At 65.3% G+C, this 15081-nt stretch overlaps 2 protein-coding genes and 1 long non-coding RNA gene across 6 annotated transcripts in view; 2 read left to right on the top strand and 1 right to left on the bottom strand.

The window, feature by feature from the left end:
* The window catches only part of FAM53B (family with sequence similarity 53 member B), a 113655-nt gene extending 109253 nt beyond the window's left edge, over positions 1–4402 (top strand). The window contains exon 5 of the mRNA XM_045439163.1: positions 33–4402. Coding sequence (XP_045295119.1) covers positions 33–401 — 369 coding nt within the window. The 3' untranslated portion in view covers positions 402–4402. The remainder of the gene's footprint in view (positions 1–32) is intronic.
* A 3806-nt stretch (positions 4403–8208) lies between these two features.
* LOC123577179 (phospholysine phosphohistidine inorganic pyrophosphate phosphatase) overlaps positions 8209–15081 on the bottom strand; it is a 118617-nt gene continuing 111744 nt past the window's right edge. For all 4 annotated transcript variants that reach the window (XM_045439168.1, XM_045439169.1, XM_045439166.1 and 1 more), the window contains one exon: positions 8209–9102. In XM_045439168.1, the coding sequence (XP_045295124.1) occupies positions 9094–9102 (9 nt within the window). In that variant the 3' untranslated portion in view covers positions 8209–9093. The remainder of the gene's footprint in view (positions 9103–15081) is intronic.
* LOC123577182 lies at positions 9019–10581 on the top strand. Its single transcript, XR_006701744.1, has 2 exons — positions 9019–9121; positions 10160–10581. It is a non-coding gene; the product is annotated as an uncharacterized LOC123577182 (long non-coding RNA).

Below are 15081 nucleotides of genomic sequence, written 5' to 3'. Positions count from 1 at the left end.
CCTTAGTGACCTGTGTGTCTGTCTCCCCACAGAACTGTCAGACCTTCAGCAGCCTCAGCTGCCTGAGCGCGGGGATGGACGACTGCGGCCCGCACAGCCCCTTCGCCCTCCACGTCAGCAGCACCAGGTCCTGGACCGCCTTGCTCTCGGCCTCGGCCTCCAGCCTGGGGGGCAGGACCCCCGCCGGGACCCCGGTCCCTGAGCCTCTGCCCCCGGCCTTGGACGACCAGCTCGCCTGCAAGGAGGAGCAGTGCTGCGAGGAGTCAGGCGGCTGTGCCCCGGGTGAGGGCTGTGGCAGGGGCTGGGGGCCGGCCACGGCCTGGCGGGACCGCGGGGTGGCCGGGAACAGCCCCTGCTCCCTGGACGGCGAGTTGGACATCGAACAGATAGAGAACAACTGAGGGGCAGCGGGCACCGGGCGGGCACTTGAAGCGGGGAGCCCCACCCGGGGAGCTCCCCAGGGGCGTCGGGTCCCGGGGAGCGTGCGCTCTGGCTCCAGAGAGGCTGTCCCGCCTGTGGGCCTGGCCCCGCCGCGCGGCCGACCGCCCCGGCTCCTCCCAGCACGGCGGCCGCGTCCACCGGGCCACCGGAACCCGAGAGCAGCTTCTTGGTCTGGGCCCCTTCCCTCCCCACCCCCGTTCCTCGCCGGCCACCCCACCGGGCGCCTCGCGCATCTCCCGCAGGGCTGGACGCTCTGCACGTGCGACTCCCAGGGGGGCTGGTGGCGGGGCTTGTGCTCAGGGCCATACGGTGGCGTCAGGCCCTTCCCGGCCTCCTGCTCAGGTTCATTTTGGGGGGGTCGGCCCCACAGCTTCTTTCACTCCGTTTTATTCCGTGCCTTCTCCCCCTGGTATCCCTGCTCCCGACTTGGGAAGGTTCGGGAGACGCTTCCCTCTGTAGTAACACCGGAACCGTTTGGCCTTAATTCCAAGGGTGGGAGATGGAGGCCCCTGGGGTGCCGGGAGGGGGCTCTCCACGCCGGAACCCTGGGGGCCTGGGGGACGGCTCAGGCTGCTCGTTCGAGGCGTCTGCGTCGGGTGGACATGGGTGGCTACGTTGGCCGAGAAGATAGACCTCCTTGCCTCTCCCGCGGCGTGGAGAGCCTGACCCCGTGGCTCTGTGCCACTCCGGGGGCCGCTTGGGCAGGCTGGCACGCGGCAGCCATTCTCTGTGGCGAAATGGCCACTGCGTGATTAGCTTAGCTGATTCAGGTGAGTGCAGAGAGGTCACCAGTAACGGGAAACCTCTCGAAAACGTCCTCAGGAGGCAGGAGCCGGGAGCAGGTGCACACACCAGGCCCTGTGCACGTTTCGGGGGTGGAGGATGCCTGTTGGCTGCTGGCGGGGGGCGGGGGGGGTGGCCTGGGCTGAGGGCCTGCAAGGCCCTCCGCGGAATTCTAAGCACACTGTCGCTGTCTGGTGGGGACTGCTGCCGGCTTCAATCAGGCACACCAGCCACCTCCGGGGCGAGCGCCCCTGCTGGCCAGCGGGGGGAGCAGTGCGCGGAGCGTCCCCTGCCGCCCGCCCTGCCGCAGGCCCAGAGCGCTGTCCCCAGCTCCCCGCACCCCTGCGGACTCCCCGCTCACGGGGAACCCCGACCCCCTGAGGTTTTGCTCTCGGGCAGCCTGGCCGGCAGACGCCCCACGTGGGCCCTGCTCTCTCAGAGTCTGGCTCGTAGCCAACCTGGCATCTTCCGCAGCCAGTGGCAAGCGGCTCCTTTCCCCGTAGGGCTAAAAACAACTGGCACGTTCTCTTGGGTTTGCGGACGTGTGACCAAGGCACGTCCGTAGTCTCTTGTGGACAGCGAGCGCCTCACTTCCACGGCGTGAGTGCACACGGTTCTCGCGAAAGGCCTTCTTCGGGCAGCTTGACTCACTCCTTCGCTAGATCAGAAGCTTGGCGCTCAGGTTCTGGTTTCTAGGTGGCGTTTCTTAAAAACCGGCCCTAAGATGCTCGTGGAGAAAATCCCCCCTCAGTGGCCCTCCGAGGTTGTGTTGAAAGGCCTCAGGGTGGATGGCATGGTGGTTGTGCGGGCGCCGGGCAGGCCCCGGGGCCAGAGCCGGCTACGCTTCGGTGGCCCCCACCAAAGGCCCGTCCCCCGGGGACCCTGGAGAGCCAGAGCCGGGAGCCGGGGGCTCTGGGTGCGCACGCCGCCTCCCCTGACGCCCACCCAGTGGGTCCCGGAGGCCACGTCTTAGAGCAAACCCGGAGGAGCCTGGCAGCCTGTGAATTTAGAGAGCACACGCGGGTGTCTCGTGTCCTCGGAAAGCCTGGGGGGGTGGCACTGGCACCCCACCCCCACCGAGTGGCCGCGGGGGGAGCTGTCCTTCCTGTGGAAGGAGAGGCAGGGCCCCGACCGCTGGTCTACACCACGGTGAGGGACCGAGAGCTGAGCCGGGTAGGCCTGAGCGGTGACCCCCAGCCGCCTTTCCTCAGGCTCAGGCGGGCAGCACATGGCAGTGGGGGTGTCACAGGGCCGTGGGGAGGGTGACCTGCCTTCAGAGCCTGCCGGCCCGCTCCTCCCTTCTCGGGCCTGGTGGCCAGGAAGGAGCTGTGAGCTTGTGAAACGGCCCCATCCTTCCCGCCTCCTCCCAGGCTGGTCCCGCGACCCATAGATCCAGTCCCAGGGCGCTTTTGGGCAGAAGATACCGCAGCCCAAGGCAAGATCTGGCCCTCCGGCCTCCACCGGCCCCTCTCTGCTGTCCCACGCCCACCGAAGCTCCTAGCCCAAGCCCCCAACAGCGGCGGTGCAGTGGGGGGGGGGGGGGGGGGGGGGGGAGACAATGGCCACTGTCTCCTCTGCCCAGAGAAAGAAAGGCCCGTCAGTTATTTTGTGTTGGGAGAGAGCCGGCCCCCTGCAGGAGGCGCCACCCCACTGTGCAGGGAGCCAAGTGTATGCCCACCCTGCCGACCCCAGGACTTCGGTCCTGAGGCGCTTGGAGGGAGGCTCGCCCGGGAGGCTCCCTCTGCGTGTGGCCGTCCCCATGGGGCAGCGGGTGTGCTGACAGGCTCCCGCTGTTGTCCAGGCCCTGCCCCTCCTGGTGGGTGCCCGCGACCTCCTGCCCCTGCAGGGAGATGGGGGAAGTTCAGAGCCAGGAGGGAGGGCTGTGCCTGGCCGCCTGCCCGCTCGGGGGCCCGAAAGGACAAAAGCAGGGTGGTGGCTCCGGGAGGGCTGGGAGGAGAGGAGAGGCATCCCCACCTGTTCCAGAAGGCGCATCTTCTACAGCCGCCCGACCGACAGGAGCTGCCGGCTGCTCGCAGGCCCGGGCCGGGGTTAGGGCCGAAGCCTCGCCGTTTACATGACCGCAGACCCTCTTGCCTTACTCGCGGCGGAGGCCGGGGCCTCGCCCCGGGCCCGCGGGCAAACACAACATCCAGGCCGCAGGGGTGCTTGTTCTGATCATACGTAGATCTTCATTCTCAGAAAGCCTTACTTCTCATCAAAATTTTTGTAGCAGGAAAATTTTGTGAATTTGTACGCTGGAAGAAAATTTAAATAAAGGAAAAGTCCGCATTAAAAAGAAAACGAACCCAAATGCTCAAATGGGGCTCCTAGTGCAGGGGCGGTGTGCGATTTCCCTGCTCTGGCTGATGCTGCCCGGGCAGGGGTGGGGGGGTGGGGGGTATTCGGTGGTGGGGGGCGCTGCGTGTCTGAGCGAGCTTCCGTGGGATTTAAATCACAGCCCCGGAGGCTCTGCCACGGTGTGGGCCGCGCCTCCGTGTCTGCCCAGGAGGCTCAAGTCACGCGCACGCACTCTGTGGCCTCGGGGCTGTCCCCTGACCGATGACCGCTTCAGGCCTGGGCGTGAGCAGTGCCCCAGGCACTGGGGCTCGGCCAGGGCCGAGGCTGGGGCAGTCCCGGGCGCTGTGCTCCCCGTACGGGCCGTGACACCACACCTTGCCACGTCCACGTAGTTGGTCAAACCCCTCCTATTGGCTCCAGTCCGAGAAAACACTGCCTAATTGTTAAAGAGAGAAGAAGAGAAAAAGACGGTAATAATAATGAAAGAGAAAAAGAACCCAGACCACAGCAGAGATCTCGTAGCCTAGGTAGGATAGTCTGATCTTCTAGCATAGTCTCTTTGGCAAATAAATTGTGTGTTCAGCGCGTCGGGGGGATGTCCCGGGGGCTCGGTGACGGCTCGCGGGCCGACTCGGGGGCCGTAGCGTGCTTCCCCGAACCGACCGTCGTCGGGGCCGCAGAGCTTCAGGAAGTGTGGCGGCCGGAGCGAGGGGCACCGGGCCGGGCCCTGCCCGGGACAGGGCCGTCTGTGTGCCGCCCTCCGCCCCGGCCGCCCGTCCTCCCACGCAGGCCGCGACCGTCTTGCACTAGCACCGCTCTAGTCTCTCAGGAATCTGCTTGTTACTCTGACTGTGTAAATAAAGCTTCCTGGTTGTCCCCAGCCGCTGGGAGCCTGCTGTGTGGTTTGTCAGCTCTGGGGAACTCGGTGGGTCCCCCCTCGGCCCACGAGAGCATTAGGTCCGGGTTGGCAGGGGCAGAGCCTGGACCCTTCTGTCTCCTCCGGGTCTCGGGGCCGGGTCTGTACGATGGGGACAGCAGACATCTCTGAGCTGTCGGGAGGCTCCGATGCAAAGGGTCGAGTAAGCTCCTGGGAGCAGGAGGGCTGGCCACGGTCACGGCTGCGGGCACGAGGGAGCCCTCCTAGAGGCAACGTGCAGGCAGCCCGGGTGACGTGTATGCGCACGTGTTTGGAGGTAGAGGGGCCCGGCCCCTCACTGCAGCCGGGAGCCAGGGACCCTAGGACGGCAGAGCGGAGACGCCCCCCGTGTGCGACCTCCAAGCCCGGGCTGGTAGAGGGACCTGCCTGTCACGGAGCCTGCGTCGTTGAGTCGGCTTTGCCCTCAGCAGCCCAGTGGTTTGCTCCGGGTCACGCTGCTGTGGGAGGCCTGGCCCGCAGCCCCGCGGCTCAGCTGCCTCCCAGCTCGGCCAGGCGGTGGTGCAGGGGCGCCTCCTCCGTGGCCGGTCCGAGGGCAGCACCCCGCCAGCCAGGGAGAGGCCAGCGCGCGCGCGCGGCTTGAGCCACAGCGGGCTCCGGGGCACACAGTCCCTGCGCCTCGCCCTCCGCGTCGGGGACCCCTGGCTGACCAAGCTCGGGACGTTCGGGACACGTGCAGCCTCGAGGATGGGCTTGAGAACCCTCCACCAGCGAGGTCCCGACGGTGCCCTTCCGGGTGTGAGGTTCGCTCTGGACTCGGCTCGTGTGTTTGTTTCCTTTTTAGCAACGGGCCCTGTTCCAGAATGGTGTAAGAACACCTAATTTACGACACAGGGGAGGCATGGCTGCTGTGGCTGCAGCTGGGGGAAGGGGGAAGGCCCAGGGACCCCGCCTCGTGTGCGTCCCCCCCCCCCCCACCTCAGGAGGGCACAGAGCGGCCCTAGACAGACCCCAGCCCCTCGCGTCCCCTTATGTGTCCCCGGCTGGGCCCCCGCCTCACGCCGGCCTCGCTCCGGGGGCACCCGCTCTCCAGCTCGGCTTGCCCGGCGATGGCCACCCCGCTGCTCACCCTGTGCCGCCCCCGGTGGCAGGGCGCTGGGCTCGCCGGGTGGCGCTCTGCCCTCCTCCGCCCTGCCGTCAGGTCCGGCTGAGGGCCCTCTGCGGTGCCCTCCCTCGCACCGGGCCAGCTCACCCCTGCCTCTGATGTCAGGCAACGGAGAGAATCAGAGCCCCAAGCTCCCCAGCACCAAAGCAGACGTGCAGGACGATCCAGGGCGTATCGAAACCTTCCTCTTCTCAGGGAAGGACGGCCGAAAGGAAACACCCAACAGTCACTGTGGTCAGACCCTGAGTGACTCTGGGTTTCTTTTTAGCCCGGTATGTTTGTCGTCTAAACGGGATGCTCCTGAGGGAGAGAAAAGGTAAGCCCACCGGATAGTCATGCTGAGGCGGGAGCTGGCACCGTGAACCCCCAGGAGGCGCACGCGTGTTCCTCCCTGCGTCCCCACCTCTGTGCCCCTGTCTGCCCGAGAGGGGCAGCGCTGGCCCCACAGGAAGGCCCAGGCCTCGTGCTGAGGCCTCAGACTCCTGGCCCAGTTCCCAGCCTCAGGTCACATCCTCCTTGGCCCTCCCGCTGCCACGCGGCCTCCTTTCTCTCCTGGGGGAGCTTGGTGGGGGGCACCCTTGCCCCACCTCAGCGTCGCCTGGGAATTTCTGGGCGTCCGGATCCAGCCGGCCCTGGACTTGGAGACGATGTGAGACAGAAACCCTCCTGCTAGGTGATGAACCCCGTCTGAATCCGGTTTTCCCAGGCGCCGGGTGCAGCCGGGGCCGGTCCGACGTGGACGCGCGTGTTGGAAGGTCTGGGGGTGCGTGAAGCCCTTTGCCCCCGAAGAGGCGATACTGCACAGACTGTCCTCCTCTCCGCCCCTCCCCCTCCCGGAAGGGGTTCTGGTCGCCCCCAGAACCTGGAACGTCCTGCCGGGCAGTGTGGTGGGGCCCAGACCACTGCCTCACTCCGGGGCTCGGCCGGAAGGGCACGGGGGGCCAGCCTGGCGCGTTCCTTGGGTTTGCGGGGTCCATTTCTCGGCGGCAGCTCCGGGGTGGACTCCCGACCGAAGGGTTTTTAGGCCACTGCCGGCCCTGAGCTCCAGGCCCGCCCCATAGCCGATGGCTTTGTCAGTCTGTGGCTTGAGAACTGTCCCCCAACCCTGCTGGGGAGGAGGGGCTACAGTGGGCAGCCGGGAGGCCCCCGGGGGTGAGGGACCATCGCCCTGAGTGGCAGCAGGACAGGGGCCATCACCCCCAGCCGGGTGACAGGGCGTCCTGGAGGGGCCTGGTCCCCCGCAGGGCTTGGGGTACCTGTTAAGGAAAGGAAGCCACCCCTTTACAGATCGGGCAGCCGAGGCTCCGAAATGGTCCCCCGGGCGTTAGGGCTGAATGCACCTCAGTCCCAGAGAACGTGTCGTCTCCAGAGGGAGGACGCCAGTGTGCGGGCTCACCTGGGAAGTCACAGTGGGCCACCACAGGCCGCCCCCACGGAAGGCCTGTGGGAGGGACTAGGGAGGACATGGACGTGGGTCAGACCTTGGTTCGAGTCTCAGCTCGGCCCTTACTACCGTCAGCCTGTGGGCGGGTCCTTGCTCTCCACACCTCCGTTTCCTTGTCTGTAAAGTGGGGTTCGCTGAACCCACAGCCCAGGGGCACCACGGTTTTCACCCAGACCCAGCAGCCGTCTGCGGCCCCCAGAGCTGTCCCTCAGACACTTCCCCACCCCCACTCCCGGGCGGCAGGCACAGAGGACACCAGCCCCCCGTATCCGCCACAGACCCCTGTGGACAAGGACAGCCTGTGAAAAAGAAAAGGAAGAAAAAAGGAAAACCAAAGACCCACGAGGCAAACTGACCGGAACGTGGCAAGCCCGTCTCCTGGACGTTGGCCCCCAAGCCCCGATGAGCTTAGCCCACCGGGTGCCGGCTGATCTAGCAAGCTGTAATTAGGGGACTCTGTCGAGGCGCAGGCAGTTTGCATATTTTCCAGCTAATAGGCCAAACGCCCCTCCTCCCTCGGCCGCCAGTGACACCAGCCCCGCCGGTGGCCTCTCATCTTGATGAAAAGGCCTGGCCACTGGTTCCTCTTAATCCTGATTTAATGGTGGCCGGCCTGCCTGGGGATGACAGCACAGCCCCCGCCGGCCCTGGACCTCCGTGCCAGGGGGCTCAGGGTTCAGGGTCCGGCCTTTTATCCTGCCTCTGCCTGCGCTCAGTGGAAACCCTGTTGTGGAGGACCCAGGGCTTCCTTTATGCGAAGTTGTCTCCCAAGACCTATCCGTCTTGATCGGATCGATCGGAGGGGAATCCTGGGTTCTCCAATCGGTCTGGATTGATCTGAGGAGAAACACAGCAACCGGGTTATCTGTTGGGCTGATTGATTCCGAAACCTGAAACCCGGGCTGTGAGCGAATTCTGGAAGCCTGTGGCTCACCACCACCGTCCGCAGGGCTGCCCATGACAGCGGGCCAACATTTGCCCTGGTCGACCCGGTCCCCCGGTGGGGCCGAGGGCGGCCTGCTGTCCCCGCAGGGCCCCCGTTTCCCGGACGGGGTTGGGGCACGTGAGGTGTCTCGGGAGCCCTGGGGCTCTGGCGCTCAGTGGTTCAAGTGCACGGCAGGACCAGGCCAGTGCCCAGCCCCGTACAGCCCTCCCCATCCCCAGCCTCTCCCGGAGTCGAATTCTGAGTCAAAGCCGGAGTCGGCTGTAGGTCAGGGCAGTTTATTCAACCCATAGTTGCCCCTGCAGACACCGGGCATGACACATTCAAGTCTATCGAGTTAGAAGCATCCTATGTGCCTGCAGCCTTGATCCCAGTGGTTACAAGTCTTGCTCTGTAGGACGGCGTCTTTGGTGCCCCTGGGAGCTGCCCCAGCCTCTGGCTCCAAGGTGACTTGTGGGGTAGGGAAGGCAGTGGGCTGTCGCAGTTGGCGGGGGGGTGGGGGGGATGGGTGCTAAGTGGCCACTCCGACTCTGGGTGGGGGCCGGGAGGTGGGCAGGGGTCGCTGAGTGGTCCCAGGGAGGCTGGCTCAGCTCTGCGCTGTGTGGACTGTGCAGGAAGCCCCTGCCTTCTCCAGGCTCCTCGCTCGTGAGAAAAGAACGTTTGGTAGAGACGCAGTGGGGAGGTGTCCCAGTCCCCGTAGGTGGAGCATTTACAGGACCAGGTGCGGCTGGGCAGTTGTGGACCTGGGATTCGGGGTGTCCCCGGAGCACCTCCAGCCCATACCCAGAGGGTTCCCCTGAGCTGGCTCCCAGACAGGTCTGTCCCACCCTCCAACCTCACTACGGGGGAAGAACATCCCGGAAAGAACAGCTCTCCCCGGGGGGGGGGGGGTTGGGGGGAAGCAGAGGGAGACAGAGGAAGGAAGTGGGCAGCCAGAGGTGCCTGGCTGGGACCTTCTCGCCTGCCCATCCGGGGCCAAGGGCAGAGGGCAGGGCCTTGGGTGGTCCGGGCACTGGGGGAGGGGAGGAATGAGGCCGGGGCGACCCTACGAGGCTCATCACTGGTGCGCGTACTGCAACAGCAGGTCCACGGCCTCTGCCAGGTTGTCCACGTACCCATCAGCCTTCACTTCTGGATGGTGCTCGTCACTGGGCCTGGAGAGCAGGGCTACAGGTTAGACCGTCGGTGACCCCTCTTTCTCCCAGCTTCTAGTACAGGCCTGGCCTGCCCTTGGGAAGCCTCCAGAACCTTCTGTGCCCGGTTAACAGATGTGCCCCCCCGCCCCCCCAATCCCAGCCATCCCCATCCCGGCGCACACGTTTCCCCTCCTATTTCCCCACCTGGTTACCTCTCCAAACCCCTTCCGTTGGAGCAGAGTGACCACACACCCCTACTCCCTCCCTGCTTCCGGCAGAAATGTCACACCCTTGACAGTAGGGCCATGAGCTCAACCCACTCGGAGCGCCTTCCTGCCCACACCCTGGGGGGGTCCCCCTGCCATCTGGTCACTGTCCTCTGAGGTCACTCCCACGAAACTGGGGGGCTTCTGGCAAAGCAGCTCTCTGCCTGGGATTTTGGGGCCTAGAACCTTCCAAAGCCTTCGTCCCCTCCCTAGATACTGCCCGAGGTCTGGATGGACACTGAGCACAAGGGAAGTGTGACCACGCCAGAAACGCAGACACCTGTGGGCCCCCACGGCACCAAGGGGATCCCACATAGGGGGGCTCCTGGAGGGGGGGGCCGTGGCCGGAGTCCTGAGGTGGAGCAGGGCTGCAGGTGGGCACGTGGGAGCGGAACCGTGATGGGACTGGAGGCCTAGCCGCGGGGAGGGCCCCGGGGCGGGCTCCTAGGGACACCCCGACGGTCTGGACGGCGTGGGAGGGGCTGGGACCTCGTCCTTGGGGCTGTGAGCCGGAGACTCAGGTCCTGGCCACCAGAAGCCCCCTCCCCAGTGCTCTAGCTCGAGCCCGGTGGCAGCGGGGGGGCGGGGCACCCCTCTGCCACCGCACACTGTGGGACCTGCTCCTCAGATCCCCCCAGGTCACCACCTTGGAAGCTCCCACCCTGGTCTGGAAGGAAGTGGTTGACACGGGTTCTGACGACATCCTAAAAGCCAAACTGTCCCCTTTGAAGGGTTTGGTTTTTGCAAAGCACTTGTACCCTGAAACGGCTGTCCTTTTAGAGCAAGGGAACCTACTTTTCGTTTTAAAGCGTCGGCCCAGTGGCTCCCCCGGGGCTGCGGAGGCCCCAAACCGAGAGCCTCGGAGACAACACAAGAGGATGAGTGCGTGGGACCCCCCCCTCCGCCACCCCCCCACTCGACTCGACCCCGGGGCCAACGACTCGAACAAGAATAGCTCTCATGTCAGGGCAGGTATCCCAGGGGATTATTATTTCATCCTTGCCATCACAGCCATAACCCGACGGACGCGGGGACTGAAGATTTGTGTTACCCCGCGTCAGTGCCGGAACAGGTACTGGTCACCGTCAAAAGGTTGTATGTGGCCTGGCCACTCAGCGAACCGTGCGTTGGCCCCTCCTTGCGACCCACCAGTTTCACTCCTACGTGTGCACATAACACGTTCCTCGAAGGACACGGACCAGAATGTTCCTAACGGCTTCGGTCACGATGGCAAAAAGGGGGGAAACGGCACAAACGTCCGGCAACAGGGCCGCGGAGAGACAGGCGGCGGGAGGTGCGCGCGTCAGAACACCGCGACACCGCGACGGCGCCACTCGGAAGGCACTGCTGTCTATGCTGCAGCGTGGCTGGGCCCCACGGGCAGCACGACAGGCTCAAGGAACCCAAAGTGGATGACCCACTTCTGCCAAGTTCAGGAATGGGTGCCACCAGTCTCTACAGGGCAGGGGCCAGAAGATGGTTACTTCTTGTGGGGGGAATGATCGAGGGTGCTGGCCACGTTGTAGATCTTTACCTGGGTGGTGGTTACAGGGGTGGTGCGGAGGGGAAAACCCATCACCCTGCTCGTTTTTAGCGTTCTTCATATACACACGTACGGGTACGTAACAAAAAGTCACGTGTAATGCAAGTTATATGACAAATACAAGGCATCTATTTCCCATCACTGCACCTGTTCTCTGTGGCCCCTGGGCCAAACCCTGCCTGCAGCCTGCTTTTGGGCAGCCCGCCAGCTACTGTAAACAGAAAAGAATATGCCAGGGGTGCCTGGGTGGCTCAGTAGGTTAAGCATCCGACTCTTGATCTCGGCTCCGGGCATGAGCTCACGGTTCGTGAGTTCGAGCCCCACATCAGGCTCTGCACAGCCGGTGCAGAGCCTGCTTGGCATTCCCTCCCCCTCGCCTCTGCCCCTCCCAGGACACACGTGCCCGCTCTCTCTCAAAATAAATAAATTTTAAAAAACTATGCAGCATGTGGCTCCCAGAGCCTCAACCGGCCCCTACTCCCTGGGTCCCTGCAAAGAAGGCCTGCAGACCTCTGGTTCTGGCCAGCCGCCATCCCGGGGCCTCTCCGTTTTTCTCCACCCAGGATGGCGCTCACACCTCCCAACCGCCCAGGGTTTCTGTGGACAGCCCTTCCTGCAGGAGGCTCTCCGTCCTCGGAGCCTCCCGCCATCCAGAAGCACTCAGGCCCTCCCGCCGTCCAGAAGCATCCGGTGGGCGCTACTGGCCATGCCCGGCTCCACGGCGTGCCGGTGCCCCTCCCCAGTACAGACTGACAGGCAGGGGCGCCCGGTCACCCCGAGGCTGCTGACCTGCCCCCAACACTCAGGTCCCCGAGCAGGTAGGGGAGGGGATTCTTCTCCGGGCAGCTCTGAGCCCAGGGCTCAGCAAGGCGGGCGGACGGTGGGCAGGGAGGGCCCTCAGAGAGAGACGAAGACAGAGCACCTGAGCGGCAATAAACCCGACCCTGGCGACTGTCTCCCTGCCTCAGTTTCCTCCTCCGCGCCCCGAGGATGAGCCTGGCTCCACCCTCCGTCCGCCATGTGACCGTGGGCAAGCACCTTACGCCTCTGCCTTGGTGCCCCTGTCTCTAAACAGAGGTAGTAACAGGTGCAGGCACGGGCCCTGCGAGGGGCGCAGCAGCCGACAGGAGCGGGTGCGGGTGTTCGGCGCCATTACCCATGAAAACCGGGATGCGGTGTGGACGCTGGCAGGGAGGTGGAGTGGCAGCTCGGCCTTGGGCCCCGTCCTAGGCACACGGGCTGGTGGGGGGACAGACGTCAGTATACGGGGCACAGGGAAGACCCAGGGGGTGCCAGGTAGCCACAGGCATTGGAGTGAGAGGGGCAGGCGGGCTGGGACCAGGACCGCAGGGGGATGTCCCGGCCACCTGGAGCCCCGGCAGCCCCCGCACCAGTGAGGGCGCAGCTCGGGGGGTCTCCCAGATGTGCCTGCAGGAAGCGGCCGGCAGGAGGCCAGGCGCCTGACGGGCATCACTGCTCCCCCGCCGCCAGGCCCCGCCGCTGGTCTCCCCTCTTGCTTGGCCTGTGTACACGAGGTTCGAGTCTTGCACCAGCCTGGACGTGCCCTTTGGGGACTCCCTCAGCCACCCCTGGGGCCCGGGGGCCGCTCCACGGCCCTCTTCCACCCATGAGGGGGTTACCAGGGCCGGGGGGGGGACAGCCAGGCCGGGCCGGCTTCAGACTGCACCTGTCCAGGTGATGACCCTTGGGCCCTGCCCCACGTTCCCAACCCCAGTCCCCGCGGCACTCCCAGCTTTGCCCCCCGATGGCAAGGCCAGGGTGGGCTGCTCAAAGGAACCAGACTTCTCCCAGCAAACCCCCACCCAGCTCATCATCCAAGTCCCTGGGTGGCTGGCCCCGGCTGCCCTCCTCAGACACCTTCCCTGGGCCCCCGGGCCCGGCTTCCCGTTCAGTCAAATGAACTCGACCCTGAGAAGGAATGAGAAATCTGCCTGTGAAAGAAGATGCTTTATAATGAGATTCTCACCAGCCTCGCTCGGCATACGGCACCTAGCCGAATGGCATACGTGGCTAATTAGGTTTAATTACGTATCATTTAAATTCAAGAATCCGTTAAAAGAAAGGACTGCATTAGCAGCCGGCCGGTGTTTGCCAACACACAGAGGAAATCACGGACTTTTATGTCTTAATTGCGTGACGCTGCCGTGGGCTGTGGCTCCCCGGGAGCCGGGGTTCCAGGAGGGGGCCGGTTCTGGGCCGCCCGCCCTCAACTCCACCGGGCAACTGCACTCTGTCCAACAGCGTAAGAGAGCGCCCTGCTCCGTGCTGGCCGGTGACCTGTGACCTGCAGGGCCTCAGAGGCACCACACTGTAAAGGCTGAACCAGGAAAGCCAGCAAAGATGTGCCCCTTGGCAGTGGGAAGAGAGCAGAGAGGGTGATGGAGAAAGGGGTCGAGAGACCCCTCTGGCCTGGAGCAGGCCCTGCCAGGACAGAACAGGATGTGGGGGGACGGACAGAAGGAACCAGACAGATGCACGCACACAGAGGAAGGAAGAGGAGGATGGAGAAACTGAGGCAGAGAGGGAGGAAAGAGAAACAGGAAAGTCATGAGCAGGGGGACAGAGAGACATGGGGGAGGGTGACGGAGAGAGGGGAGAGAGGGGTGGAGGGAAGGGGCAGAGACACAAAGGAGACAGCGAGGATGCACAGAGTCGGGGCAGGGTCGGGGGATGGGACCCCAGTCTCCCAGGCAGAGCGGACGGCCTCAGTGGCCCTGCTCACCAGCCCCCTCGCCCCTCTGTGACTTAGGGGGGCCCCCTTTCCCTGTACCCCCCGCGCCCCTCCTCAACGTGCCCTGCTCTGCCCACCACGAGCTGTCTCTTGCCTCTCTGCACCCCAACTTCCTCCTCTGTATGGTAAGCACGTGACTCAAGGCGGCTCTAAGAATCGAGTGGGCTTGTGACAGAACCACCTGGGCTGCCCCCTCCCATCCTGCCCTCGGCCCTCCCAGGCTCATAGGGCGAGAGCTCTGAGGGCACTTACAGGGAACTGCGGGGTCAGGGAAACTTCCAGAAAAGGGGACACGAAGTCTGGATTCTCCCCATGCCTCGTCCTCACTGCCCTCCAGAGGCTGGCATGGAAACATGGGTCCTTGGGGACGTCACCCCGAGGCGGGAGCACGCGGCCCTCAGGTCCCGGCCCGAAGAGAACAGCAGAGGCAGATTCCCAGGTGGTGCCCTGCAGAGGGCCAGCGCGTCCCTCCCTGCCCTCCCGGGCTCCCCGGGTGGCGTTCGCGTGTCTCTGGCTGAGTCCAGAGCCTGTGGGTCGATCACGGCAGCTTCCTCAACTGCCCCTCTGCTCCCACCTCTGCCCGTGTAAACTCTGGTGGCGCCCAGGCCACAGCCCGGCTCCTCAGACGAACCCATCGTCACCGGTGCCACCCGGCCAGGTGCCAGCCACCCGGCGTCTGGGGCCCGCTGCCCTTCGGGCATCCCCTGCTCTCCCACCACCTCTGTCCACACTGTGGCCAGGAACGCTCTTCACATCTGCTCCAGCTGCAAACTCCTACTCACCCTTCAAGACCCTGCTCCCTCGTTCCCACCTCCAGCTCTACCCCACCCGGCCAGCTGCGCTGTCCTTTCTGAGCACTCGGCACTTGCGACCCCCAGGCCGTTCGGGTAGGTGCTCCGCTGACCCGGGCCGCCCAGAGGGAGGAGCCCGGCTTCCTGCCCTCGGTGGTCGCCCACGCGGGCCTGGCACACAGCAGGCACCCAGGAAGTGCCCGCCGTCGAGTGAATGAACAAAGGCCCCCACCCGGGCAGGGCGCCGCCTGTCATTAGCTATTCCTCCCCCTCGTGCCCTGTGAGCAGAGGGAAGGAGGCAACGACAGGGGCAGAGAACAAGGCCGGTCTGTGCCCTGGCCAGGACAGCTTTACAGGGACAGTCTTTGTACCGGCCGGAGAAAAATGGCAGCCAGACCCCCCACCTCCGTGCCCGCCTGCTTCCCCGGGGCCCACAAGGGGCCGGCGCGGGAGCCACTGCGGGGACCCGGGTGCAGCTTCCCCTCGGGGACTTGCTGAGGGCCGGCGCCCAGTGGCAGGCCCGCCTCCCTGCCCTGCTCTGCTCCGGGGCAGGGCGTGACAGAGGGCGCGACACAGGCCCCCTAGGCCGGAGGCCACCACGTTGCCCACGGGGGGAGGGGCACGTGTCCTTGTCCCAGATTGTTT

Source organism: Leopardus geoffroyi, chromosome D2 (assembly GCF_018350155.1).
Source record: "Leopardus geoffroyi isolate Oge1 chromosome D2, O.geoffroyi_Oge1_pat1.0, whole genome shotgun sequence".
Lineage (NCBI taxonomy): Eukaryota > Metazoa > Chordata > Mammalia > Carnivora > Felidae > Leopardus > Leopardus geoffroyi.
Note: the sequence above shows the minus strand (reverse complement) of the source record. Positions and strands in the feature narration are given on the sequence as shown.